Source organism: Xenopus laevis, chromosome 1L, assembly GCF_017654675.1.
Source record: "Xenopus laevis strain J_2021 chromosome 1L, Xenopus_laevis_v10.1, whole genome shotgun sequence".
Classification (NCBI taxonomy): domain Eukaryota; kingdom Metazoa; phylum Chordata; class Amphibia; order Anura; family Pipidae; genus Xenopus; species Xenopus laevis.
Genome location: NC_054371.1, coordinates 119,188,743 through 119,215,435, shown reverse-complemented (window position 1 = coordinate 119,215,435; position 26,693 = coordinate 119,188,743). Strand labels below are relative to the sequence as shown.

General features: G+C 36.8%; 1 protein-coding gene across 2 annotated transcripts; it reads left to right on the top strand.

The window, feature by feature from the left end:
* The first annotated feature begins 2,883 nt into the window (after positions 1 to 2,883).
* On the top strand, positions 2,884 to 21,774 carry melk.L (maternal embryonic leucine zipper kinase L homeolog). 2 transcript variants are annotated; one of them, XM_018232279.2, is made up of 18 exons: positions 2,884 to 3,172; positions 5,773 to 5,877; positions 6,133 to 6,218; positions 6,661 to 6,777; positions 7,873 to 8,016; positions 8,809 to 8,877; positions 11,392 to 11,484; positions 12,601 to 12,699; positions 14,834 to 14,902; positions 16,122 to 16,220; positions 16,386 to 16,472; positions 17,781 to 17,909; positions 18,136 to 18,270; positions 18,529 to 18,757; positions 19,118 to 19,202; positions 19,654 to 19,822; positions 20,276 to 20,379; positions 21,380 to 21,774. In XM_018232279.2, exons 2-18 carry the CDS (start codon positions 5,814 to 5,816, stop codon positions 21,555 to 21,557), a joined length of 1,956 nt encoding a protein of 651 aa, XP_018087768.1. In that variant the 5' UTR covers positions 2,884 to 3,172; positions 5,773 to 5,813; the 3' UTR covers positions 21,558 to 21,774.
* Positions 21,775 to 26,693: the final 4,919 nt, after the last annotated feature.

Below are 26,693 nucleotides of genomic sequence, written 5' to 3'. Positions count from 1 at the left end.
TATCAACATTTTATAGGGCTTGAAGGGACACCATAAAAGTAAGAACTTTGTTTTTGCCAGAAAAATGCATAATTTAGCAGTTTAGGCTGGTGTTGGGGGGGAAAAATATGTCCACTTTTCTTCAGCTTGTATATTTTGTAGTACCTATCTACAGTTTTCCAGTGATATGATTCATATGACCAAAAAGAAGTGTGGCATATACCTGTATTATTTGTATAAGCACGTTAGTAAAATTGTTGAAGGTAAATTTCTGGATGTGTTTATCAACCAAAAAGCATTAGGCAAAAAGAGAAAAAGGAGGAAGGAAGGGGTAGAAAGGAATCCATATTTGATTATTTTAAAGCATATGTAAACCCTATATTCATACTATGTTTATAAGTTGAGCACATCTCCCCCAACTAAACTGCACCCTTTGTACTGCATATATCCCTTCCGTTTGCCAGCACCATCACATTTTCTTAAACAAATAGCAGCATACACCCAGTGGCCATTTTCCCTCTGACACACAATCAGTGGTATTTAGTGGTATTAATAAAAGCAACAGCTAGAGTAGAGTTTCTGTGGGAACCAGAAATGTAATTTCTTTGTTTACTGCTAGACTGGAGTGAGTGTGCTTTGTAAATTGAGCTGAGAAGGTTCACAACCTTAGCTTGTAACTGAGCATGCTCAGTAGTCAACAGTCAAAGGGAATTATTGAGGGAGGGGGTTAGAGGAAGAGAAACAATCCCAAGTGATTAAGTGGATGCACAACCTTACTATTAACCAACCAGAGTGGCGGGTGTTTAAAGATTTCAAAGATGCTGTTCACTGATTACATTTTTCCGTAGAAGTATGTGAATATGGTTAAATTTATGTATTCAATGGTTAAATGTTTTTGACTAATATTGAGTGGGCATGGGCAAAATACGATTTAGCGTCTCGGGAGTAATCACTGGTCATAGGAAATTGTTTCTCAAATAGGTTGCCACTTGGCCAGTATTGTCTAGCCTAGCCTGTGAAAATGATGGCTAGAAGCTATTACTATGGAAGAAAGATAATAATACAGGATTTTTTTCCAGAAAGTTGGCAACCCTAAAACCAAACCTCCCATATAGATCTGTAGTGAGCCAGTTATCATACAACTATTTGCATGTTCTACAGACTTCTAGTTGTCATAAAAGAACAAAGGGATAATGATCTACATGCCAATGACAATCTCACTCTCCAAATCATGAGATTTGTCTGAAGCACTTTTTATGATACAGGACCTTTATAGGGGACAAATAAATAAAGTGTTCTTGGATGGTTAAAGAACCTCAGAATGCCAATTAAGAGGACGAGATTTATTGACCTGCGCGTTTGCATTAGGGAACTGCTTTATGGGTGCATAAACATCTTCTGTGACATTTGCTGTGCCCAAGAGAGAGTAACTTCCTGATACATATGTGTAGAGTTTGTGCACTTGCTTTAATGTCATGCAGAACAAATTCTCTTTGTAAATTATTTAAGCAGAATATCTGTGATATTATTTTCATATTTTGTAAAGGTAATGATTGCTCTCAAGGAAATGAAATCTGCACTCTCTTTAATCCAATTGTGGTTTTTGGTATTGTGGGTCAAATATATTTTTTCAGATTTAGTTTTTTGCATGTGAAAATACAGCATACCTCCCAACTGTCCAGTTTTCAGCTGGACAGTCCCGCATTTGACAGCTCAACCCAGCGGTCCTGCGTTTGTACTGGAAAGTCCCAACTTTCTCTGTACTGAACAGCCAGAAAAAGAAACAAAGGTTCTAACTTAATTGGCTTTTGGCAGAGAGACCAGAACTAACAGAAGCACATAAGTTACTTTGTAACAATTTTGAGATAAGCAAATCAGTAACTGTAACAATTTAGATAAGGAGGTCCTTTAGGAAGAGTTAGACTCACAGCTTAAAAGGCAATTCACCTTCACTAGCAAAACTGTAATAACTGAAAAAAAACACTGAAATATGTTCAAACTTTCATAACCTGCCTAATTTTGTAAAATGAACATGGTAATTAGGGGGTGAGGCCACAAAAATGGGTGTGGTCAACAAATTTGCCTCACTGCATACCTCCCAACATTTTGGAAATAAAGAGGGACAAAAAAAGTTGCCAAATTTGGAATTTTGACTACGCACATTTTTGAGGCCACACCCCTAATTATCATGTTAATTTTACAAAATTTGGCAGGTTATTAAAGTTTGAACATATTTCTGTGGGTTTTTTTTTGAGTTATTACAGTTTTTCTCAAGGGACCTGTTATGTTATATTATTACAATTACTTATTTCCTTATCTTGAAATTGTTACAAGTATCTGCAGCTGTGGCTGTTCTGGGCTCTCTGCCAAAAGCCAATTAATTTAGAAACTTTGTTTCTTTTTCTGGCTGTTCAGTGCAGAGAAAAACTGGACTTTCCAGTATAAATGAGGGACTGGGGGTTGAGCTGTCAAAAGAGGGACTGTCCCTCTAAAAATGGGACAGTTGGGTGGTATGCCACTGCACAGCAACTTTTTTTTTTTATTTCCAAAATGTTGGGAGGTATGCAGAAATTCAGAGACACAGCGATGTCTGCACCCCCTACAAACATCCAGCGACACAATGAACTACCCCAAAACCTAAAATAGAGGTTGCAAACTGTACCAGACCTACAATACATTTGGCAACCCCAGGGATTAAGTCGCAGGTCCTGTCAAGAGTCCGCAGCCCGACACTAGAACCCATTACCGCTTTCCCATGTTTGAATTTACCGCCCACTATTAGGTAATCCGTAGTGGAGCGGTCACATGGTAGGATCACATGACCGTGACGTCAGGTCCTTTCCGAGGATAGGAACTACGGGCCTATAGTTGACCTTCCTCCCGACATTCCTTGCGCTTAGTTTTGCCTCCCAGCCTAAGGTTTAATTCGATTGGACAATCCATTCACCGCACGGAAGTTGACGTTCTTCCCTGGGAAATTTAAATGTTCGACACAGCTCACGTATAGACTTTTGCATCTGCCGTGTTTGTAGCTGGGATACAGCGGTGCTAACTCTGCCTGATCATTCTGTGTCCGGATCGAGAAAGAGCGGTCGATCAACTGGTGAAAGGTTGGCGGCCGTCTTCTACTTAAACTGATGTGTATATTTATTTATCTAAGCGCACATTTCTCAGGCTTTGACGAGAAGTATAGGTAGGCAGTCATACTAGCCTCATGGACCTGCTACAAACGCCTATAAATGTGTGACACCTTTGTATGATTGCTGTGTTCAATCTGAAAACTGAATTCTTACATAAATCTTGTATTGTTAAAGAGCGATTGGTGCTGCAACATTGCAATTGTTTCATTGCTCTCGTGTTGGGCATCTAACAAGCAATTAGGCGTGAGCGATGTGGCTCTACTATGTCTGATTTTAAACAGGGGAATAACTACCTCTTCAACTTCATTCCTTGGTGTGTTCTATGTAGACTATGTGAGGAACAGTGAATGCCTGTGCACAGTGAGAATGGAGGGCTCTGTGCAGTGTAGCTGCTTTACAACAAATTTAGGTTTGTGTATATAGGACATTGTTTAATGGACTTGGTATGTGTTGCTTATTCTTTATAATGTGACTCCCAAACTGGTCGCTGCTTGGAGCCCAGATAGCATGAGAGTTTTGCAAAATGTGTATTCCCTTTTTTTAGATGCACTTAAATGGTTCAAAGAGCCCTTGATCTCTTTTGAGCTGTGGCTGACTAGATTTTGCTACGGTTATCTGTAATACACTTCAGTTGGTCTCTTGGACCTCAAAGGGGGTTGACAACAGAGATTTCTGCAATCCTTTGTTATGCAAAGTATATAAGCAATATTTACTGTGAATGTTTATTAATATACCCCTTAACTTAGTTACTATTTTATTATGGTGATAATTATATAGGGGCTGATTTTTTTTGTTGTAATATGGTTACTAGTTTAGACCAGTGATCCCCCAACCAATGGCTCGTGAGCTGCCAAACCTTTGGATGTTGCTCTCAGTGGCCTCAAGTCGGGTTATTTTTGAATCCCTGGCTTGGAGGAAAGTTTTGGTTGCATAAAAAACAGGTGTTCTGCCAAACCGAGCCTCCTGTGGGCTGTCATTTCACATAGGAGCAACCAAATAGCCAATCCCAGCCCTTATTTGGCACTTCCCATGAACTGTTGTCATGCTTGTGTCGCATCCTAGCTCTTTTTACATTAAGGGTTAGTCCTCAAGGGGAGATTTAGTTGCCTGGCAACTAATCACCTCTTCTTCTGGGTGACAATATCCCCGAACTGCCTTTGCGTGTATTCCCATCCTCTATAATGAAAAGTCGCCTGCGCTAAAACACATGTTTCGCTTTGTTTTCCGAAGTTATCTCACGAGGAGACTTCGGAAAACGAAGCGCCACATTTGCTTTAGCGCAGGCGATTGGTCGCCAGGCGACTAAATCTCCCTGAATCTCCTCGTGTGGTCTAACCCTTAGATGTGACTCATGGTTAAAATAGGTAGTGGACACTGGTTTAGACTTTCTTTTAGCATGCCTCAGCTTTACCATAGTACCTTTGGTTATTCACCCAGTGTCAGGAGTTTAATGTAGACTGGAAATGACAGTTTTGTGTAAGTGCCACTAATGACATGAAATTCATTAGTCCTTGTTTGCCAAACATTAGTTGAGAGAAATCCTTGTTATGCCTCCACCTTTTTATGCAATATTATGAGCTCTCAAGCTGGTATGGATGGTTTATCTTTTGCTACAGGGTTAATCCTAGTTCCTCTGGTAAAGTGCCTGGTGTTGGCTTTGACTTGAAGCACTAATAACCTTTGAAACATGGTTAACATCACGTTCAAATTCTTTTTTATTATAAAGACAAAGCAAATCTGCCACAAATGAAGAATACATTTTTGTTTTAAAATGGCCTTGCCATGCTTTGGAGCTTTCTGGATAACGGCTTTCCAGATGGCATACACCATACTGCTACCTAGTAAACAGTTGGTATCAAAAGGGATCTAAATATGAAAGATATTGAAGTAATGCTCCTCGTTAATTTTGGAGTGTAGTGGACAAAAAAAGGTAGATTACATATTTTGGCACAAAATTTTATTTTGCTGGTAGCAGTGCTCATATTGAAATTATCTGCAATGGTGTCATCTTGGCTCAGACTGCATTACTTGGACTAGTCATAGTGGGGATTTTCTGCCCCATTAGCAAGATTATTAAAGGGGTTGTTCACATTTCAGGTAACTTTTAGTATGATGTAGTGAGTGATATTCCAAGATAATTTGTGATTGTTTTTCATTTTTATTAATTGTTGTTTTTGAGTTATCTATCTTTTTATTCAGCCGCTCTCCAGTTTACAATTTCAGCATTCTGGTTTCTAGAGTCCAGATTACCCTAGCAACCATGCTTTGATTTAAAGAAGAGACTGGAATATGAATAGGAGAGGGTCTGAATAGAAAAATGAGTAATAAAAAGTAGCAACAACAATAAATGTGTAGCCATACAGCGCATTTGTTTTTAGGTGGGGTCACTGACCCCCATTTGAAAGCTGGAAGGAGACAGAAGAAAGAGGCAAATATTTCCAAAACTATAATGAAGACCAGTTGAAAAGCTGCTTAGAATTGGTAATTGTAGAATATACTAAATGTTAACTTAAAGGTGAACCACCCCTTTAATAATAACTTGCAAAATTGCAGTTTGCAGTGATCACACAGGACTGAAGTATACGGCTATTCATTGTTACAATTCTGATAACCAAAATCTAAAAGAAGATTTTTTATCTTTTTGCCCCTGCAGAACTGTAATTGAAAAGTCTTTGTAGAGCAGAGACTGCTGTCATGGCTGTGGATGATTATGAAGAGTTACTGAAGTACTATGAGCTGCATGAAACAGTTGGAACAGGTAGGTATTAAGTGTTTTAGAAATGGCATAGTGGACTGTGACCAGTACAGTAGGAGTGTTTCATACTTTACAGAGCTTTGCCTTTTTTAAATTGCAATTAAAAGCAAACAAAATTGAGAAGGTTGCAAGGAATAGATGGATATCATATTTAATCTTAGATACCAAGACTTTTAATTTATTTAAGTCCAGCAAAGAAGCATGCTAGTATTTATCATGTTTAATATTGTTATGCGTTAACTTCTTTTCTTCTTCTAGGTGGATTTGCTAAAGTCAAGCTTGCTAGCCATCTTATAACGGGCGAAAAAGTAGCCATAAAAATTATGGACAAGGAATCTCTTGGGGTATGTTTCAATTTGTGGCTCTGTATTTTTAATTGTAAAGCTTTGTATTTTCTGTGTTATGGCTATCTATCTTCCACCACCAAAATACATAGCAGTAGCAGTGAGACAGGAAATACGAGAAAAATCCACATTGATTTCATTATCATACATAAAGCTAGTACTCTGTACATATTTGAAGTGCCAGAAATCTAGCAGTACAGTGTTAAATAAATAATATATTTTGCATCAAATGATCCTTGCATTATATGCATAGGTAAGAAGTATTCCAAAACAAAACTCTCTCATATCTGTAAGGATGTAAGTAGCAACAAGCAATTCGTGGAAGTTTCTTAATCCCAGGCTGCCAACATTTTTTAAGATGCAACCTCCAGGTTAAAAGAACTAGAATGTTATTCTGATTTTTAAGCGCAGTGTATCTCTGATGGTTTTTTTTTTTTTTAAGGATGATCTACCTCGTGTCAAAACGGAAATTGATGCCATGAAGAACTTGAGCCACCAGCATGTTTGCAGACTTTATCATGTGATTGAAACGCCAAAAAAAATATTCATGGTCCTTGAGGTGATTTATTATTAAATTCTTATCATATAGCCCTCCTCACTATTCTTTTTATTCTCCTATGCTTCACTGATACTGCATATATTTTTCCTCCCTGATTTGCCTCCTTTTAAGGAAAACTCTCTTCCTGATAATGGTAATGTTATTTTGTTTAAGTAAATCTAATACATTTTAAATGTTTTTCACATTTACGTCTTAAATTAATGTTTGTATTGCAAGCAGCCAGCTGCAACCTATGACACATCTATGAAAGTTAGAGGTTTTCTCTCACTGTGTTTGTGCCCTGTGACTGTCTAATGCATTGATCCCCAACCAGTGGCTCGTGAGCAACATCTTGCTCACTAAGCCCTTGGATGTTGTTCCCAATGGCCTTAAAGCAGTTGCTTATTTTTGATTCCAGGCTTGGAAGCAAGTTTTAGTTGCATAAAAACCAGGGGTACTGCTCAAGAGAGGCTCCAGTAGGCTGCCAGTGCATATAGAGCAGGGGTGCCCAAAAGGTAGATTGGGATCTACCAATAGATCTTTAGCTGGTGATCAGTAGATCTCAAGACACTGTCCACAAACCTCTTGTCTATATCACCCGCCTATTTAATCATTCAGATATGTATTATATTAAGGTTTCTTAAGAAATAGTTGTTTGTTAAATATAGCAATATAAATCCTCTCAAAACTCAATATAATGTTTAAGTAATAGTTTCCATGGAACAGAATGCTAACAATGCTTTTATGATGTATATCATAATGGGACAATATGGCTAGAAGTATGGGCACTCCTGATATGGAGGCCACCAAATAGCCAATCACAGTCCTTATTTGGCATTCTTGTGGACTTTATTCATGCTTGTGTTGCTCCATTGGGAACCTCTGGTCTAATGTCGGTGTCTCCGCGAGAGATGAGTGAATGATAACATAGATCTATTGTTCAGTGCAAGATGTGTCTGCATAAATCGCATAAGAAAGGTGAAGAAATAATGACTCGAATGACAGGTTAATGGTCTTTTCTTTAGCACATTAAGCTGCCAGTACCACTCCATACATGATTCCCCCCCCCCATTCTCTTAAAAAGAGTTTTAATTTCTATCAAATGTTTTTCTGTAGTACTGCCCAGGAGGTGAACTTTTTGACTACATTATAGCAAAGGATCGTTTAACAGAGGAAGAAGCCCGGGTGTTTTTTCGTCAGATTGTCTCAGCTGTTGCCTATATCCACAGCCAAGGATACGCTCATAGAGACCTAAAGCCTGTATGTCTTATTAAAAGCCTATTTACGTCATACTAATTTTGTTGGTGTTCATGCTAAAAAAAACTATATTGCATCTGTATGTGAATGGGTATATTTTTCTCTACATTATTTATTAAAGCACGATACGCTTATGGGCCGATTTTATCAAAGGTCGAGGTGAATCTTCTAATTTCGAGCTATTTTATGTGTACTTCGACTAGGGGATGGTCCAAATTCGATTCGAATTTGAAAATAATTAGAATAGAATGTTTTAGCCTATGGGCACCTCCTAGAACCTATGTGGAGTCAATTGGTGGACTTTGAAAAATCAAATTTTTTTGTTAAACTTTGAATCGAATTCAATCGACTGCGCTATTAATTAGATTAGAATTCGCAAAATACGTACCTATTTGATTGGAAATGGACCCATTCGACCCAAAAAAAACGACTTAATTTCGGTTGGTCTTTTTTAATTCAAATTTCGAAGTTTTTTTCAATTCTTAATTCGACCCTTGATAAATATGCCCCATAAAGTTGTATATTAAATTTTACATTCTGGTTGTAAAGTGTGTCGACTTTGGAGTCAAGCTTAGAATGCAGATATTTCTAGAAATACCTATCTACGTCACCTACTAGATGTTAATTGTTAGATGAAAGTTCCCTTTTAATAGTAGTTTGCTATTTTATATATAAAAAAAAAAAACTATCATTTAGTTCTGCGCTAGCTGTATCACTCTAGGCTTATTGTCCTAAAAATAAATACATCTGAGTAGAATCAATATGTGCATTTATCTTTATCCCCTCCTTCCCTAGGAAAACCTTCTGATTGACGAGGATCAGAACTTAAAGTTAATAGACTTTGGACTGTGTGCTAAGCCAAAGGTATTTTTAACATTTTAAAATCTTTCAAAATCCTGATGTGTTATTTTAACAGCTTCAGATGTTTTCCCATTGGTCACAGGTTCATTATTTGTAAATGCATTTTGACAAATTCTCCTTACTTGACCACCAGTCGTACAAAGTAAAACATTTTGACTGTTTTAAAGATGCTTTACAGAAATGTTTCTTTTTCAGGTAAATTGTGTGCTCTGTGGATAACCGGAGTGTTGTGAATTTTCCCTGTCATTGCTAACGCTTAGCCTATGAATAGTTAAATCATTTCACCGGAAAATATAATTATTGATATGGATATTTTACATGGTGACGAAATGTGCATTAACAATGTTTCTAACACAGTCTTACTAATTACTGCGCTGGGCTTTGATTAGTCGTTTAGGCAATGTTTGTTCATTTGTTGACAGATCTTTGTTAACCCCCCTTCTTTCAAAAAAAAAAGTTGGCACTGTATGAAATATAAATAAAAATAGAATGCAATGATTTGCAAATCCATTAAAACCCTATAATTGCAAATATTCTAAATCATCATCATAAAATGGAGACCTGTTCTGGCATTCTGAAATATATGCTCATTTTGAATTTGATGCCAGTAACTTGTTTAAAACAAACAAAAAAAAACAGATGTGATAGGGGTAACAAAAGACTGGAACATTTGACATGATTCTGTAGTTCAAATCACTGCATTAGCTCAGGAATACTTCTGAAAACTATTGTGTTGGTGAAAACCTTTCATCAGTATGTCTACAAATGCAAGTTAAAACTCTACTATTATCCAGAAACACTGCTATTTTCTCAAGGCCCTAAGATGGACTGAAGCAAAGTGAAAAACTGTCCTGTGGTCTGACAAATCAATATTTAAAATTCTTTTTGTAAATCATAGATGCATCATCCTCTGAGCTTAAAGGTACAGTAACACCAAGAAAATAAAATGTATTAAAGTAATGAAAATATAATGTACTGTTCTGCACTGGGTCAGCTGGTGTGTTTGCTTCAGATACTCTACTATAGTTTATATAAATGAGCTGCAGTGTAGCCATGGGGGCAGCCATTCAAAGCTAAAAAAGGAGAAAGGGCACAGGTTAAACAGCAGATTACAGAATTTCTGAAGAATTGCATTGTATATTACAGAGTTTATCTGTATATCCTGTGCTTGAATGGCTGCCGCCATGGCTACACAGCAGCTAGTTTATACAAACTAAAGTAGTCTTTGAAGCAAACACGTCTGTTTTACCAGTGCAGGTCAACAATACATTATATTACCAGTCCATTAAACCCTTTCATATTTTGGTGTTACTGTGCCTTTAAGAGGGGAAGAACCATCTATCTGGCTTATCTGAGCACAGTTCAAAAGCCTGCATCCATGATGGTATTAGTGCACATGACCCTGCCAAACCTCATTCTGCATGTATTGCAACATCAGGACCAGGATTTCGAAATGTGTTGCTGGCATTAAAACAAAATTAGCTTATATTTTTCAGAAGACATTAACCTGTTCCAGCCCATCACCCCATTCTGGATAACAGATATGGGACCTGTTATCCAGAATGCTCTGCACCTGGGGTTTTCTGGATAATGGATGTTTCTGTAATTTGGATCTTCATAAGGCTACTAGAAAATCGTGTAAACATTAAATAAGCCCAATAGGCTGGTTTTGCTTCCAATAAGGATTAATTGCATCTTTGTTTGGTTTTAGTACAAGGTTCTGTTTTATTATTACTGATAAAGGAAATAATTTATAAAAGCCTGGTTTCTTTGGATAAAATGGCGTCTATCGGAGACGGGCTTTCTGGATAACTGGTTTCCGGATAACAGATCCCATACCTGTACTAGAAATTCATGTAAACATTAAATAAACCCAATAGGCTGGGTTTTCTTCCAATAAGGATTAATTATACCTTAGTTAGGATCAAGTTCGAGGTACTGTTTTATTATTATTATTATTATTATTATTATTACAGAGCAAAAGGAAATAATTTTTAAAAACTTGGATTATTAGGATAAAATGGAGTTTATGGCAGATAGCCTTCCCATAATTCAGAGCTTTCTGGATAACTGATTTTTGTATAAGGGATCCCATACCTGTATTTTATACTGTCGCAACAGGGTTGTATTAGGCATTTATAATGTTGCAGATGTTTAAAAAAAAAACTGTATTGAGTGAGTTAAAACACAAAATGTTGTTGTTTTTTTTTTTTAGTTTGTATACTGTTGCTCCCTCTACTGTCAAGAGAAAAAACTGTAACTTGGAGTTTTATTTCATTCTGTAGTTTGGTAAAAGCTGTAGATGTACAAATATCTCTGCCTTCGTGTCTATTTGTGCTGTATCAGAGTTTAGTGGCACACCTAAATTTAATCCTCCTTGGCTGCTGTAAATATTAATCTTTAGGAGCCTTTGCTTCAGTCCTGAGTACTATGCCATAGTGTTTCTAAATGCATTTAGAAGAACCAGCCTGAACTAGTGTACTTAATTTAGTCTCTTCCTATTCTTTTATATGTAAGGGCGGCTTAGATTATCATCTTATGACTTGTTGCGGAAGCCCAGCTTATGCAGCTCCTGAACTGATCCAGGGTAAAGCCTATATTGGCTCTGAGGTAAGAAATCTGTAATTAATAATCAGATTATCTAGAAGTGGTAGATTGTGAAACATTGCCTATTTGCAATGTCATCACTTTTATACTTTAATTTCAGAGGCACATTTGTTCTTTATTCCCCCAACCCTGTCTAGTCATCCATCAGTGGAATAACCATTTCAGTAAAACAAGCTTTATAAGCATGTCCTGTGATAGAAAAGGGGGAATTGTGGTGCATATGGCACAATTTTGATTTTATGTGCCGAGTCTGAAATGCAATCTAAGAAAACTCCAGGTGTGTGTTCATTCCCCTCTTGTTCAAGAAAAGTGCCAATGCCTCTTCTCAGTGGGTGTATATGATGTTTGGAGATAAGCAAAAGGAGCCACAACTTCTCTCATATCCTTCTTTGCACTGTCTTTGTGGATGCACAAATTCTGCATTATCCATCCACCTTGCATGTGGTTGGATTGGTTGATGTCAGGCACCTTAAAGGAAAACTATACCCCCAAACAATGTAGGTCTCTAAAAAAGATATTGCATAAAACAGCTCATATGTAAAATCCTGCTTCATGTAAATAAACCATTTTCATAATAATATACTTTTCTAGTAGTATGTGCCATTGGGTAATCATAAATAGAAAATTGCCATTTTAAAAAATAAGGGCCGCCCGCTGGGATCGTAGGATTCACTGTACTCACAAACATACCAACAAACCGTTCATGTTAGGTCACATGAGCCAATTAACAGACAGTTGTGTCTTTTGCTTCCACACTTCTTCCTGTTACAGTTAGAGTTGAAGTATTTCTGGTCAGGTGATCTCTGAGGCAGCACAGAGACCATCACGAAATGGTGGCTCAAGGCAAGAGATGTAAAAGGGCAAGATTTACTTAAAGAATCTTACCAAACTGGAATATATATTTAATATGCCACTTAATATGATATGAACTATCTGTTGCTTAAGTGTTCATTTTGGGGGTATAGTTTTCCTTTAAGACCAGTGGTGCCTGAGACTGCTGTTTTTTGTAAGTGTTATATAGTTCCCATGGGAACCAGATACAAATAAAAATAATGCTGGGTGTCTGTTTATCATCTGAGCTAGAAGGTGTTTCTCTTAAATACATGTTTGTTTATCTAGGCTGATATTTGGAGCATGGGTGTATTGATGTATGCACTTATGTGTGGATATCTTCCATTTGATGATGATAATGTGATGGTGCTATATAAGAAGATAATGGTAAGTGCACATCTATATATTTTTTTTTTTTTTTTTTTTATGACCATTTGTGAATAGACTAACTGCTATGTGGACTTGAGAATAATTCTATAATTTACTTATTCTTATGTTACTTCTTTAAAGTAAAATACATTAAAATCAAGCAGACTTTTTTTGTAACGATACTTCCCAATATGGATGTTAACATGGATGGATTTTTATGCATCTTGTAACGTTTTTAAAAGAGCACTTATGGACACTCTGGAATTGATGGACTGGTGTTTAGGTTGCTGGTGGTTGTATATACACTGAACCGTTCTTTGATGGATATATTTAATAATTGTCTCAGGGACCAAACGTGTAATTTATAGTTGGGTCCATAAATCTTTGGACAGAGACAACTTTTTTCTAATTTTGGTTCTTTACATTACAACAATGAATTTGAAATGAAACAGACTTTCAGCTTTAATTCAATGGGTTGAAGAAAGAAATTGCATAAAAATGTGAGGAACGAAGGCTTTGTTTAAAAAAAAAAAAAAAAAATCACTTCATTTCAGGGGCTCAAAAGCAATTTTGACAATTGACTCAAAGGCTATTTCATGGGCAGGTGTGAGCAATTCCTTCGTTTTGTCATTATCAATGAAGCAGATAAAAGCCCTGGAGTTGATTTGAGGGGGTGCTTGTATGCAGAAGATTTTGCAGACAACATGCGGTCAAAGGAGCTCTCCATGTAGGTGAAAAAAGCCATCCTTAAGCTGCAAAAACAGAAAAAACCCATCCGAGAAATTGCTACAATATTAGGAGTGGCAAAATCTACAGTTTGGTACATCCTGAGAGAGAACGAAGGCACTGGTGAACTCAGCAACCCAAAAAGACCTGGACGTCCATGGAAGACAACAGTGGTAGATGATCGCAGAAACAATTCCATGGTGAAGAGAAACCCCATCAAATAAGCCAAACAAGTGAACAACACTCTCCAGGAGGTAGGCGTATCGATATCCAAGTCTACCATAAAGAGAAGACTGCATGAAAGTAAATACAGAGGGTGCACTGCAAGGTGCAAGCCACTCGTAAGCATCAAGATTCAAAAGGCTAGATTGGAATTTGCTATAAAAAAAATCTAAAAAAGAGCATAGTTCTGGAAAAACATTCTTTGGACAGATAAAACCAAATGATGGCAAGAAAAAAGTATGGAGAAGATGTGGAACAGCTCATGATCCAAAGCATACCACATCATCTATAAAACATGGCGGAGGCAGTGTGATGGCTTGGGCGTTCATGGCTGCCAGTGGCACTGGGACACTAGTGTTTATCCATGATGTGACACAGGACAGGAGCAGCCAAATAAATTCTGAGGTTCAGAGACCTAATGTCTGCTCAAATCTAGCTAAATGCAGTCAATTTATTGGGAGGCTTTTCATAATGACCTAAAACATACAGCCAAAGCAACCCAGGAGTTTATTAAAGCAAAGAAGTGGAATATTCTTGAATTGCCAAGTCAGTCACCTGTTCTGAACCCAATTGAGCATGCATTTCGCTTGTTGAAGACTAAACTTCAGAGAGAGAGAGGCCCACAAACAAACAGCAACTGAAAGCCGCTGCAGTAAAGGCCTGGCAGTATTAAAAAGGAGGAAACCCAGATTCTAGTGATTTCCATGAGTTCAAGACTTCAGGCTGTCTTTGCCAGCAAAGGGTTTTCAACCAAGTATTTGAAATTAACATTTTATTTTCAGATTTTTAATTTGTCAAATTACCTGAGCCCCGGAAATGAAGTGATTGTGTTTAAAATAAGGCTTTAGTTCCTCACATTTTTATGCAATCTTTTTGTTCAACCCACTGAATTAAAGCTGGAAGTCTGCAGTTCAACTGCATCGGAGTTGTTTCATTTAAAATTCATTGTGGTAATGTACAGAACTAAAATTAGAAAAAAAGTTGTCTCTGTCCAAAGATTTATGGACCTAACTGTATGTTTGCGAGTATACTTGCCTTTCTTGTCCTCCCCTATCCTATATTTGTAATGCCTTACAAGGGTTGCAGGGCTTGTTTCAGGGGTTGGTGTAAAATGTCTGGAAGAGCTACATGCTGAGAATTTCTATAAGTAACTTTAAACTTACTTTGTATTCTATTAAACATTTATATTAATTGTTGTCTACAGAGAGGGAAGTATGAGATCCCAAAGTGGCTTTCTCCTGGCAGTGTGTTACTACTAAGCCAAATGATGCAGGTAAGCTACCCTGTCAATGTACATCTCTAAAATTAAATGAGTTAGACTGTGAGAAATTCCTTATAGCGGGGGGGGGGGGGCACGTAATTGTAAGAAAAAATCAACTGCAAATAGCAGCCCTTGTAAGAGGCGCCAGTGCATCTGCCAAAAAAAAAAATCTGACCTCTGTATCTAGAAATGCATATTGCAAAAAAAGGGTTCTTTATTGGGTAATTCAGCAGTATCTGGACAAATGGCAATCTGGGTGGCTAATAAGCAAATAAGATTAACTGTTAAGCTTGTGCACCCTGAATTTACAGATATGCTTGCCACATACTTTTAATGGGGCTAAATTAGGAAAATCTTTAATGGAGGAAGATCTTGGGGTAATTTATTGGTAGGATTCAATGACTTGTCAGCAGCAGGAAAAGGCAGCGAGGTTCTGAACTTTATTGAAATGGTATAGGTTCACAAAAGTGAGAAATTTTTCCCTTTACAAAGTACTGGTAAGGTCTTGTATAGAATATGCCTTGCAGTTTTGGTCTCTGATGCTGAAATGGGATATTGATTTAGTGCGATTACAAAGAAAGGCAACTAAACTGTTCACAGATATGGAAAGTCGTTTTTGCTGCAGAAGAGGCACTTTGTGGACCATATAATAAACTCTCTGAGGTTTTAATTAACAGAAGAGCCTTCCAGCAAACACAATGTGTCCATTTAGTTTATTTAAAAAAAAAAAAAAAGAGGGGCGGAGGTTTAAGCCTCAATATGTGAATTTTTCTTTACTGTGAGAACTGTGGAATTGTTTAATCATTTTCTTTGTTGTACTAACAAATACATTAGATAATTTCAAGAATGGGTTGGAAGCTTTTTAGCAAGGGAGTAAATACATGGTTACTGAAACAAAGTTGATCCAGGGACTGGTCTGATTGCTAACTCGGGTTCAGGAAGGAATTCTTTCCCTTTGTGGCAAGTTGGAGAGGCTTCAGATGGGGTTTATTTAGCTTCCTCTGAATCAAGTAGCAGTTTAGCAGGTTTTATGTAGGCAAAACAGTTAAATTTGGTAGATGTGTCTTTATTTTTTTTTCTAAATTACTTTAAAATGTATGGCAAATTCTCGAAATTGCACACATAATAATTTTGCATAGTTTAGTAAGTGTGTAATAGTTACACAGTATATCTCCTTTGAGCAGGATGCAATGTTCTTAGTGTAGTTTAACTTGTGCAATATTTTCACTAGGTGGATCCCAAGAAAAGAATAACAGTCAAGCATCTGCTGAACCACCCATGGCTAATGCATGGCTACTCCTGTCCAGTGGAATGGCAAAGTAAATATCCAGTAAGTGCTCAGTTACATCTCCATTTATTTATTTATTTTACCATAAATAGATAATTGGATATAATAAATCCAAAGTGGTAATATTTTGTTAATATATTCCCCACTTTAATTTTTTTTTTTACCCAATTAAAAACCCCTGTTTTAACTTATCCCCCTCTGTTTTAGCTTGGCTATATTGATGAAGATTGTGTTACAGAACTCTCCGTTTTCTACAAGTATAGTAGAACAAGCACTACAAGGCTAATTTCTGAGGTAAAATTACACCCTTCCTCTGCTATTGATGTCAAAATGGTATGCTACTTTAGATGATATATGTGATGTTTTAAGACGATATGCCATTGGTCTTTAATTTTTGTTATTTTGATTTAGCAACTTTCCTGTTTAGAATTTCAACAGCAGTTTCTCAAGTAACCCTAGCAACCTGACAGTTGTTTGGACAAGAGTCTGTATTAATTGTTTTATATAGACCCTCTCCTATTCATATTCCAAAAAATCATTAAAAGTGATGAGAATTGCGTTTTTTGGTTTCTCAAGTCAGTGAGCCTGATAACCAGATACAGAAACAAGCCGATAAATCTGAAATGCAATGCTAACTTGCAATGTGTGTATTATGATATATGGATATCCGTTAAACTCTGAATAATTATTGTATATCTTTGATTCAATATAGCATCCTTGTAGTTGCTAAAATATAACTCACTATATTTGTAATTACGTTTTTTTTTTTAATGTGCCCTAAAAAAAAATCTGTACTAAGGGGCTGATTCATTAAGGGTCGAATATCGAGGGTTAATTAACCCTCGATATTAGACTAGGAATTGAAATACTTCGACATCGAAGTCGAAGGATTTAGCGCAAATACTGCGATCGTACGATCGAAGGATTATTCCTTCGATTGAACGATTCGAAGGATTTTAATCCAATGATCGAAGGAATATCCTTCGATCAAAAAAACTTAGGAAAGCCTATGGGGACCGAAGTTTTTTTTTTTTTTTAAAAGAGACAGTACTTCGACTATCGAATAGTCGAGCGATTTTCAGTTTGAATCCTTTGTTTTGAAATCGTAGTCGAAGTAGCCCATTCGATGGTCGAAGTAGCCCAAAAAATACTTCGAAATTCAAAGTTTTTTTACTTCGAATCCTTCATTCGAATTTAGTGAATCGGCCCCTAAATGTTGGAACATTCAGAGATTGAAATAAAATCTTCAATCTGAATATAGCCTGTGTCCCCTAGATGGGGCTTTTAGAGGCAGTTTTGGTGATTGACTCGCCCAGTGCTAATAACAGGGTCAAATGCTTTTACACATTGATCCGCATTGGGCCTTTCTGACAATACAAACAATATTTTCAGTCTTCCTGCTAACAGTTAAAAGTAACTGCAATTCAGATCTTTTTTCTTTTTTTTTTTATGTATGTTTTCTTAAGTTTTGTAATTTTTTAGTTTCCAGTATTAAGTGCTGATGATTTGTAACAAGATGATCTGTAAGACTTGTAAATAAAGCCTTGTTTTCTGTATGTCTGTAATTTGTTTAATGGTATGCACTTGCTTAATTTTTTACAGTGGAGTTATGATCATATCACAGCCAGTTACCTACTCCTTCATTCAAAGAAGAGTCATGGGAAGGCTGTTCGTTTAAAGCACCCACTAGCTGTTGGAGATCAAGCAGTAACCAGCTTCAAAGAACTCAGGGTATGTCTATTTGTTCTGGGGAGTGGATGTTCCATTTTAAGCAGGGCTCTATGTCCAGAGCTAACTTGCACTTTTTTTGTCAATTTACAGTCAACTGAAATCCAGTTGGCATTCGGAAATTACATTCTCAATATTAATGCATGCTTTGTTAGTAGGAGACATTGTTTTGAATGTTTTTAACCAGATTTGGGCAGATTTTCATACAATATAACTTGTTTGTTGACAGCCAAAGAGCAAACTAGATTTTGAGGAACCCAATGGGGAAATTGCATATGTCTTTGGATCCATGGACTTTTCAGATGAAGAACTCTTCTCTGAAGATTTTACATATTCCAGCTTCGAACCCCACACGCCAAAAGAGGTATATTCTCTCATAGTGTTAGAAGACCTGTTGTTGGTGGTAGACCAAGATGCAGATGGTTTATACAAGGATTCTGTGTTTAATTTGGTTTCCTATATTGGTCAATAAAAACTTGGAAAACATGACAAATGGATTTCTCCGTAATAAAGGCCACATCTCTAGCTGCTTTCATTAACCTCCTACAGCCTTTTGATTTTGTTTTGATGATCCAGATGGTTTGTGAGTTTTAAGTATTTTTTTTTTCTTTATAACATACAGTATGTGAAAGGCCGTTTAGAATTCAATAGTGTGGATTCTGCACCTGCCACTCCAGTGGTTCAACGCAATGCTCGGCACAAAAATGAAGATAAAGAGAACAGTAATACAGCAGTGGCCAGGGATGAAAATGTCTTTCTGCACCCAGCACCGTGGACTCCTACTCCCAGGAGGAAACAGAATGAAAAGAAGGGTATACTCACCACTCCTAATAAAAACACTCAAACAAAAGGTAAGCAGATAGCACTTAGACTTAGGGCACACAATCGTACTGCATGCTTCTCTCCGCCTAATGAATATTAATGAGGAGAGAGAAGCAACTTTAAAGCTTTCTAACTTTTTATAGCTGAAAAAAACTGCTGTATTCCTTTCTTTGCTACCCTGGTTAGTGTTAATGGTAAAGCTGGGCTTAGTCTAAATGTGTCATGAGCATCTCTTAATTCTAGTGCAAGCTGTTTTACTAAAATAAACACTTTAAGTAGTTGGTGTGTATGTCCAGTTTAGTTTGCAGTTGATCCAGTTGGTTGCAAACTTGATTCTGAGGTTTAATACTTTTAAACAACGTTCTTTTTGTTTGTGTTTCCTCCCCCAGAGAAAAATCAGTCAAAAGAAACACCAACTAAAAAGCCTATTGGTACAGGAGAAGAGTTTGCAAATGTCATTAGCCCCGAACGAAGGTGAGTTATGTTATTTGCTCTACATATAACTGCAAGCATTATTTTAGTTGCATCTACTATAGCTTTTGCTGCTAGCAAGTACTTGCTTAAGGGGGGGCTGATTTAACAGCATGGGTACTAAATTGCACCAATGCAGTTATACATAGTGTGAATGTGTTCGTGTTTTTTGCCATTTAAAAATTATTGGGCACCTGCAAGCTCTTAAAGATTTTTATGGTGGTTTTTCAAGGGGAAAATAATTAATTGTGGCCTGCTACTTTTAGTAAAAGATGTTCATAACTGCCTTACTTCCTTGGGAAGTATAAACGTTGTATGTTTGGGAAGTGTTTCCACTAGATGGTGCTGCTATATAACAATACTCTAACCTCTAATCATTAAATCCACTCCAGTTTGTAATGGATTTTTCACCACCTCCTGTGTGGGTTTCTCTTGATTCTACTGTTTTTGCTAGATGCCGCTCTGTGGAGTTGGATTTAAACCAAGCACATATTGATAGTGCTCAAAAGAAAAAAGGAGCAAAGGTTTTTGGAAGCCTTGAAAGAGGCCTTGATAAAATGATCACAATGCTTACACCTAGCAAAAGGAAAGGATACACACGAGAAGGACCAAGAAAATTGAGGGTATGCAAGAGTTTATATCCAGTTTAATGTGTTGCTTTTTATATACCATCTTGTTACAGGAGCATCCAACATCTATATCTCCCATCTCTTGCATCACGTGTGCCTCCTTGGTCATCGGCATCAGCACTGAAGCACAATCCATAACTTACATAGTCAAGCCTTGGATGCTATGAAAAAAAAAATTCCTAATCCACTAGCGATGGAATAATTTCAGTGTAATAATATTATCCCCTATGTCCATTCATTAAATGTCAAACATAGGGAAACCCTATACTGTGTGTTGGTGGGTAAAAATAGATTTCTGCTTATTAATGTTATCCTATTTAGCATATACGTCGGTTAACTATTCATACATACGTAAAGGCTTATCATGCATAAGAAGGCAGACTTTTTTTTATTTTTTTGATTTGCAGAGGTGTGTAAATGATCTGATATTTCATGTTTGCATTTCAGGCCCATTACAATGTGACCACCACAAATATTGTGAATCCTGAGCAGTTGCTGAATCAAATTGTACGGGTGCTTCCATCTAAGAATGTGGACTATGTACAGAAAGGGTAAGTAATGTGGGTGTAAATAATATAAATAAAATTTTTAGTTGTCTGTTTCATCTCATATTTTCCTCTCACAATCTTGTACACGTCCTAGAATAAAATTCAACCATTATTGGTAGATGACAATCATTGTTTGTTTTTTAAACTAATGCATATTTCAAATAGGGAGCAAGGTTATATTCGTATGAGGTAGACCAGCCATTCAGAAGCTTTAGCCCCATGTTGAAAAGTAAAAACAGAAAGATAACAGATATAGTTGTATTAGTGAATTTCTTAAGACCAAATTAAATGACACACCTGGAATGATTTGTCTCTTACTTTCTTTTATTTATTTTTTTACCAACTTCTAAATGTCTAAACCTAAACAGGCCTGTCAGGTTTAATAACTATTGGCCACTTGAGGGCACTGTTTGCTAAGTCTATGAATTAGATTTCAAATATAGGGGCAAATTTATCGAACAGTGAATACAGAGGAGAACTTCACTGCTCTATTCTCTTGTACAAGACAAATATGCTCGTAGTCCTCATAGCAAGTTAAGTGATAGAATTCCTAGCTGTCCATATATTTTCCTTATTTTTTCCCCTCTTTTAATTACATAGTTCTGCTACATCAAACTTATCTCTCTCCTATCTATGAGATGGATTTGGAAGCCTGTCCTAAAACACACTATTCCTCTTCCATTGCTACTTGCATTTTGGTTCAGGGCACATACCAAAGTTATTTGTAGGACCTCCTGTCCTGGCTCCAAACTGCTCTCTCTCTTTTTGCATTATGCTCAGACAGAGTTCTTTCTGACAAAGCTTTGGCTTGGTGCATATGAGAAATTGCTGCACCGTGTACTGCAAAGCACAGAATTGTCTGTACCAAGGCTTGACATTAAAATAAATCCATACATTTTCGCTAGGAGACATCATTTGGAGGATTCAGTCTCCTCTGGACCTCCAAATAGATAGCCCTGATTTATCGTACTATTAACGATTATAGACCTTTCTTTTCCCACAGGTATACTTTAAAATGTAAAACCCAGTCGGATTTTGGCAAAGTGACAATGCAGTTTGAACTAGAAGTATGTCAGCTAAGCAAATCTGAAGTTGTTGGTATCCGAAGACAAAGGCTAAAAGGTGACGCTTGGGTTTACAAGAGACTAGTTGAAGACATTCTCTCCAGCTGTAAGGTGTAAATTTGTACAGTTCCCTCAAATTACATGGTATGACACATCATCCCCACTGGAGCTGATTGTTCTACTTTTCGTTCAAGAACTCCAGTCTGTGCATTAATGTAAAATAATCCCATCTGTTTTTTTATTGTCTGTGAATGTTTTACTTTTTTTTTTAATGTCTATAGTTTGTCTAGAATGAACCAATTTCTCTAATAAATTAAAACTATTTACTTCTGTACTTGTGTTTTATAAGTGGACAAGGAACTGTGTTGATTGTTGGATGGGTGATGATACATTTGCATAATTCTTTTGCTGTCGGAGGTTCTTAAGTAGGATTTATTGAGGTTGCTAATTAAGCCACAGCTGTGGTTACTAGAGTTAAACTGTATGCTAAATATGTTGAAGAAAATGGGATTGACTCCAATAAATGTAGTCTTTAAATGCAACAGCATGCCAGTCTTCCAGGGATGATGTATGTATTGTAACAACATTTTTAATTCAATCCTTGGTTTTGAGCCAGCGGGAAGTGAACACAACTGTGTATTGATTGTTCTGCAGATATCTATAAACTTTACAATATATAAAGATCATTCAGCAGCCTTAACCTCCCCCCCCCCCCCCCCTCAAAATGTTGTAGGTAATCATGAATAATATGTGTCTGCTTCACTGTGGGCTAAAACTATCTTTAATGGAGCTCCCTATAGAATTGCTATGGTCCCTGTCTGTTGATTGAGGGGTGGGTGTGTTGCAAAGATCCCTGCCAAAAGCACAGTAGGAGGGTGATAGCCAATCACTGCCCTGCAGTCACACAGACCTGTTGCAGTTCCCTGTCAGGTATGCATAGTTGCTGATTGGGCCCTATCCTACAGTACCGAGTGCTGCCAGCTCCCTTGCATAGCCTGGAATAGTAGACCACAGTTAGTGGAGCAGATGGGCGGTGCTAGTAGGGGGTTTTTTTTGTAGAAAATTTAAATCAGCCATACTTAAAAAAAAAAAAACTTATTTATAATGCACTGGTACATTCTTATTTTTCACACAATATTTCCCCTTTAACACAAGACACACTAAATCCAGCACTTTCCAGCACAATTAATTTTGATAACCATCACTGTAAATTAAGGACCAGGTGTACTCCCTTGAAATCCATCTTGGGGGTGTAATGGATGTCTTGAAGAAAAGTTTTTTGTTTCCTCATTTTAACTGTAAATTTCCTATGGTATTTTCCTGGTTGGGAATATTTTGTTGCATCTCTTGATAATCCGGTAAATGAGAATATGTAGAATTCTATTTTGGCAATATTCGCAACTCGTAAAGGGGTGGTTCACCTTTACCTTACAATTGGTCTCCCTTATTCACGACTTCCCTTGATTTCAGTGTAGTGATAGACAATATAGCTATGACTCACACACTTATTTGTGCCATGTCTAAGATGATTGTAGTTATTAAACGGGTTTACATAGACAAATTGCATACATAAATATTATTACATGGTGAATTTAGTACAACTCTTTAAGTTTTGTAATTGTTAAGGGTTACTGCTTTTATAACACTAATTTGCACATAATATGCACATTCTTTAAAAATACTTTCCTGCCTATCATGAACATTTTCAGGATAGTGCTGATTAAAAGAAAATGAGTAAAAGTACGATTTTACATTGCTTTATTTTAGGATTTCCCACATTAACTTTTTATGATCCCCAAATTTCTAATGCACTTTATTGGTCAAAATTTTACATCTCCATTCTGTTTTCAGCAGAATTTATTCTGTGGTTATTCAGTTTTTTCCCATAGTGTATAAATCAATGCTATGTTGCTTACACATACAGTATAGTACTGTATATCAAATAAAAATTTACTCCTGTATGTAAATCCTTTGAGTCCTTTACGCTTTAAAGGAGAATTGAACCCTAAAAATAAATATGGCTAAAAATACCATATTTTATATACTGAACTTATTACACCAGCCAAAACATTCAGCTTGTCAATAGCCACAATAATCCAGGACATCAAACTTGTCACAGGGGGTCACCATACTGGAAAGTGTCTGCGACACATGCTCAGTGGGCTCTAAGCAGCTGCTGAGAAGCTAAGCTTAGGGGTTGTCGCAAATAATCGAGCAGAAAATGAGATGTAATAAAAGCTGATGCTACAGGGCTGATTATTAAATTCTGATGCTAATTGCACTGGTTTCTGTGCTGTCATGTATTAATTACTAATCAGCCTTATACTGTGACACTTATATTCTGTGTACTGTATATTTTGAGTCGGTCCCTAAGCTCAGTAAGCACAGAGCATGTGCAGTGAATCAGCAGAAAAGAAGATGGGGACCTATTGGGGCATCTTTGGAGACACAGATCTTCCCTGCTAAAGGGCTGTGGTTGCATTGGGCTGGTACAGAAGCACAAAACATAATGTACAACATTCTACCTATTTCTTTAGTTAGGATTTAGTTCTCCTTTAAATGGGTGGTTCAACTTTAAGTAAACTTTAAAGATGTCATAGATTGGCTCAACCTAAACAACTTTTCAATTGGTGTTGGTTATTTCTAGTGATGGGTGAATTTATTCGCCAGGCATGGATTCGCAAATTTTTGTTTTTCAACATTTTTATTGAGTTTTCCAAAAACAAGCAAGATTTACTTATCACAGCGCAAATTGAGTGTGATTAAGCTAATTCGCAAATTTTCACACTTCGCCACCCCCTTATGTGTTTGCGAAACTGCTGCAAAAATTTCCCATGGAAAAATTTGCTGCGACAAGTCACTCGTCAAAATAACGCCCATTGACTAATGCAAAAGAGTTGCGTGTATACAAATTGCAGATTTCATCAAAATTGTCGCAATTCAATAATTGCCGCCCTTTGTTTTCAATGCATTTCGCAAATTTTTCGTAGTTTCTTCAATTTTTCTGGAGTTTCGCGTGCGTTTTGCCAATCATTAGTTATTTCTTTTTTGTTGGTTTTTTTTTTTATTTATTTTTTTTTAATTAACCTTTTTCTGACTCTTTCCTGCTTTCAAATGGGGGTCACTGACCCCATCTAAAGAAACATGCATTTTTATTACTTGTATTCCTATTCAGTCCACTCCTATTCATATTCCAGTTCACCTTTCAAACACTTTTTATCAGTTCAGTTATTTTCAGATTGTTCCCCAGAAATAGACTTTTTTTTAGTTTACTTTCCATTGTTTTTTTTTTTTTATTGTTTTCCCTAAATCTAAGTTTAATGTCCCTGTCTCTGGTGTTTGTCTGGCAGCTCAGTAATTCTGACTCTAAACTGTTACAATTTTGCAAAATTTAGTTGATACATTTCTCAGCAGCATCTCTGGAGTTTTAGCAACTATTGTATCAATTCTAACAGCTGCCTGTAATGAAACCCAGAGATTCTGCTCAGCAGGGACAAAGATAAGAAATGTATCAACTAAATGTATCAATTTAGAACAGTTAAAGAGTTGGCGACCCCGCCTCCCAGAGCTGCTTTAGAAGATGAAAAATTACACTTTAATATTAGAAAAACAGTGACACATAGAAAATAGAAAGTAATTGGAAAAAGTAGTTATTTCTGGTGAACAATCTGAAAACAACTAGCTGCTTGTAGGTGAACAACGCCTTTAAATCAAAGATGTCTGAAATTGCAAACTTGAGAGCTGCTGAATTAAAAGCTAAATAACGCAAAAACCACAAATCTTAAATGAAAACCAATTACAAACTGTCTCAGAATGTCACTACATTCGGTGCATCCCTAATTTATTAATTGTGGTTTGTACTAGATATTAGTTAACACAGTATTTTTATGAAATTGGGTTTTTAGGACACTATGATTTAAGCCACTTTTATAAAATTGCAAGCATGTCACTTTAAATGTATCTAGTGTATATAGCTAAATCAATTGGAGTTATTAAAGGGGTTGTTCATCTTTAAATTACCAACCAGATTGCTCAAATTGCAAACTGGAGAGCTGCTGAATAAAAAGCTAAATAACTTAAAAACCACAAATAAAAAAATGAAAACCAATTACAAATTGTCTCAGAATATCTCTCTCTACATCATACTAAAACTTAACTCAAAGGTGAACAACACCTTTAAATTTTCTCCCCATGTATAAATGTATTTTTGTGTACATTGAGGAGACTATAGTTCTATGTGTGTGCATAAATGTATATTGTGGATGTTTGTATGTGAAAGTGTTATTTCAGCAGTGACATAAAGTTTATTGGATTAACAGAAAATATGCAATATGCATCATAACAAAACTAGACAGGTGCATAAATTTGGGCACCCCAACAGAGATATTACATCAATACTTAGTTGAGCCTCCTTTTGCAAATGTAACAGCCTCTAGTTGCCTCCTTTAGCCTTTGATGAGAGTCTGGATTCTGCATGGTGGTATTTTTGTCCATACAAAATCTCTCCAGTTCAGTTAAATTTGATGGCTGCTAAGTATGGACAGCCTGCTTCAAATCATCCCATAGATTTTCGATGATACTAAAGTCGGGGGACTGTGACGGCCATTCCAGAATATTGTACTTCTCCCTCTGCATAAATGCCTTTGTAGATTTCGAAGTGTGTTTAGGGTCATTGTCTTGTTGGAATATCCAATCCCTGCGTAACTTCAACTCTGTGACTAATGCTTGAACATTATCCTGAAGAATTTGTTGATATTGGGTTGAATTCATCCGACCCTCGACTTTAACAAGGGCCCCAGTCTCTGAACTAGCCACACAGCATGATTTGACTGTAGGTAGCAGGTATTTTCTTGGAATGCGGTGTTCTTCTTCCTCTATGCAAAGTGCTTTTAGTTATGATGAAATAACAACATTTTTGTCTCATCAGTCAAAAACACTTTGTTCCAAAATGACTGTGACTTGTCTAAATGAGCTTTTGCATACAACAAGCGACTTGTGGTGTGAGTGCAGAAAGTGCTTCTTTCTCATCACCCTGTCATGCAGATGTTCTTTATGCAAACTGCACTAAATTGTAGAACAATGTACAGATACACCATCTGCAGCAAGATGTTCTTGCAGGTCTTTGGAGGTGATCTTTGGGTTGTCTGTAACCATTCTCACAATCTTCTGCATATGCGGCTCCTGTATTTTTCTTGGCCTGCAAGACCTGGGGTTTACAGCAACTGTGCCTGTGACCTGATACTGAACAATCTT

Coding starts and splice junctions, on each gene's coding strand:
- melk.L (XM_018232279.2), top strand. CDS start 5,814: ATGGCTGTGGATGATTATGAAGAGTTACTGAAGTACTATGAGCTGCAT. Junction 8,017..8,808: donor CTCATAGAGACCTAAAGCCT/GTATGTCTTATT, acceptor CTCCTTCCCTAG/GAAAACCTTCTGATTGACGA. Junction 14,903..16,121: donor TACTAAGCCAAATGATGCAG/GTAAGCTACCCT, acceptor TATTTTCACTAG/GTGGATCCCAAGAAAAGAAT.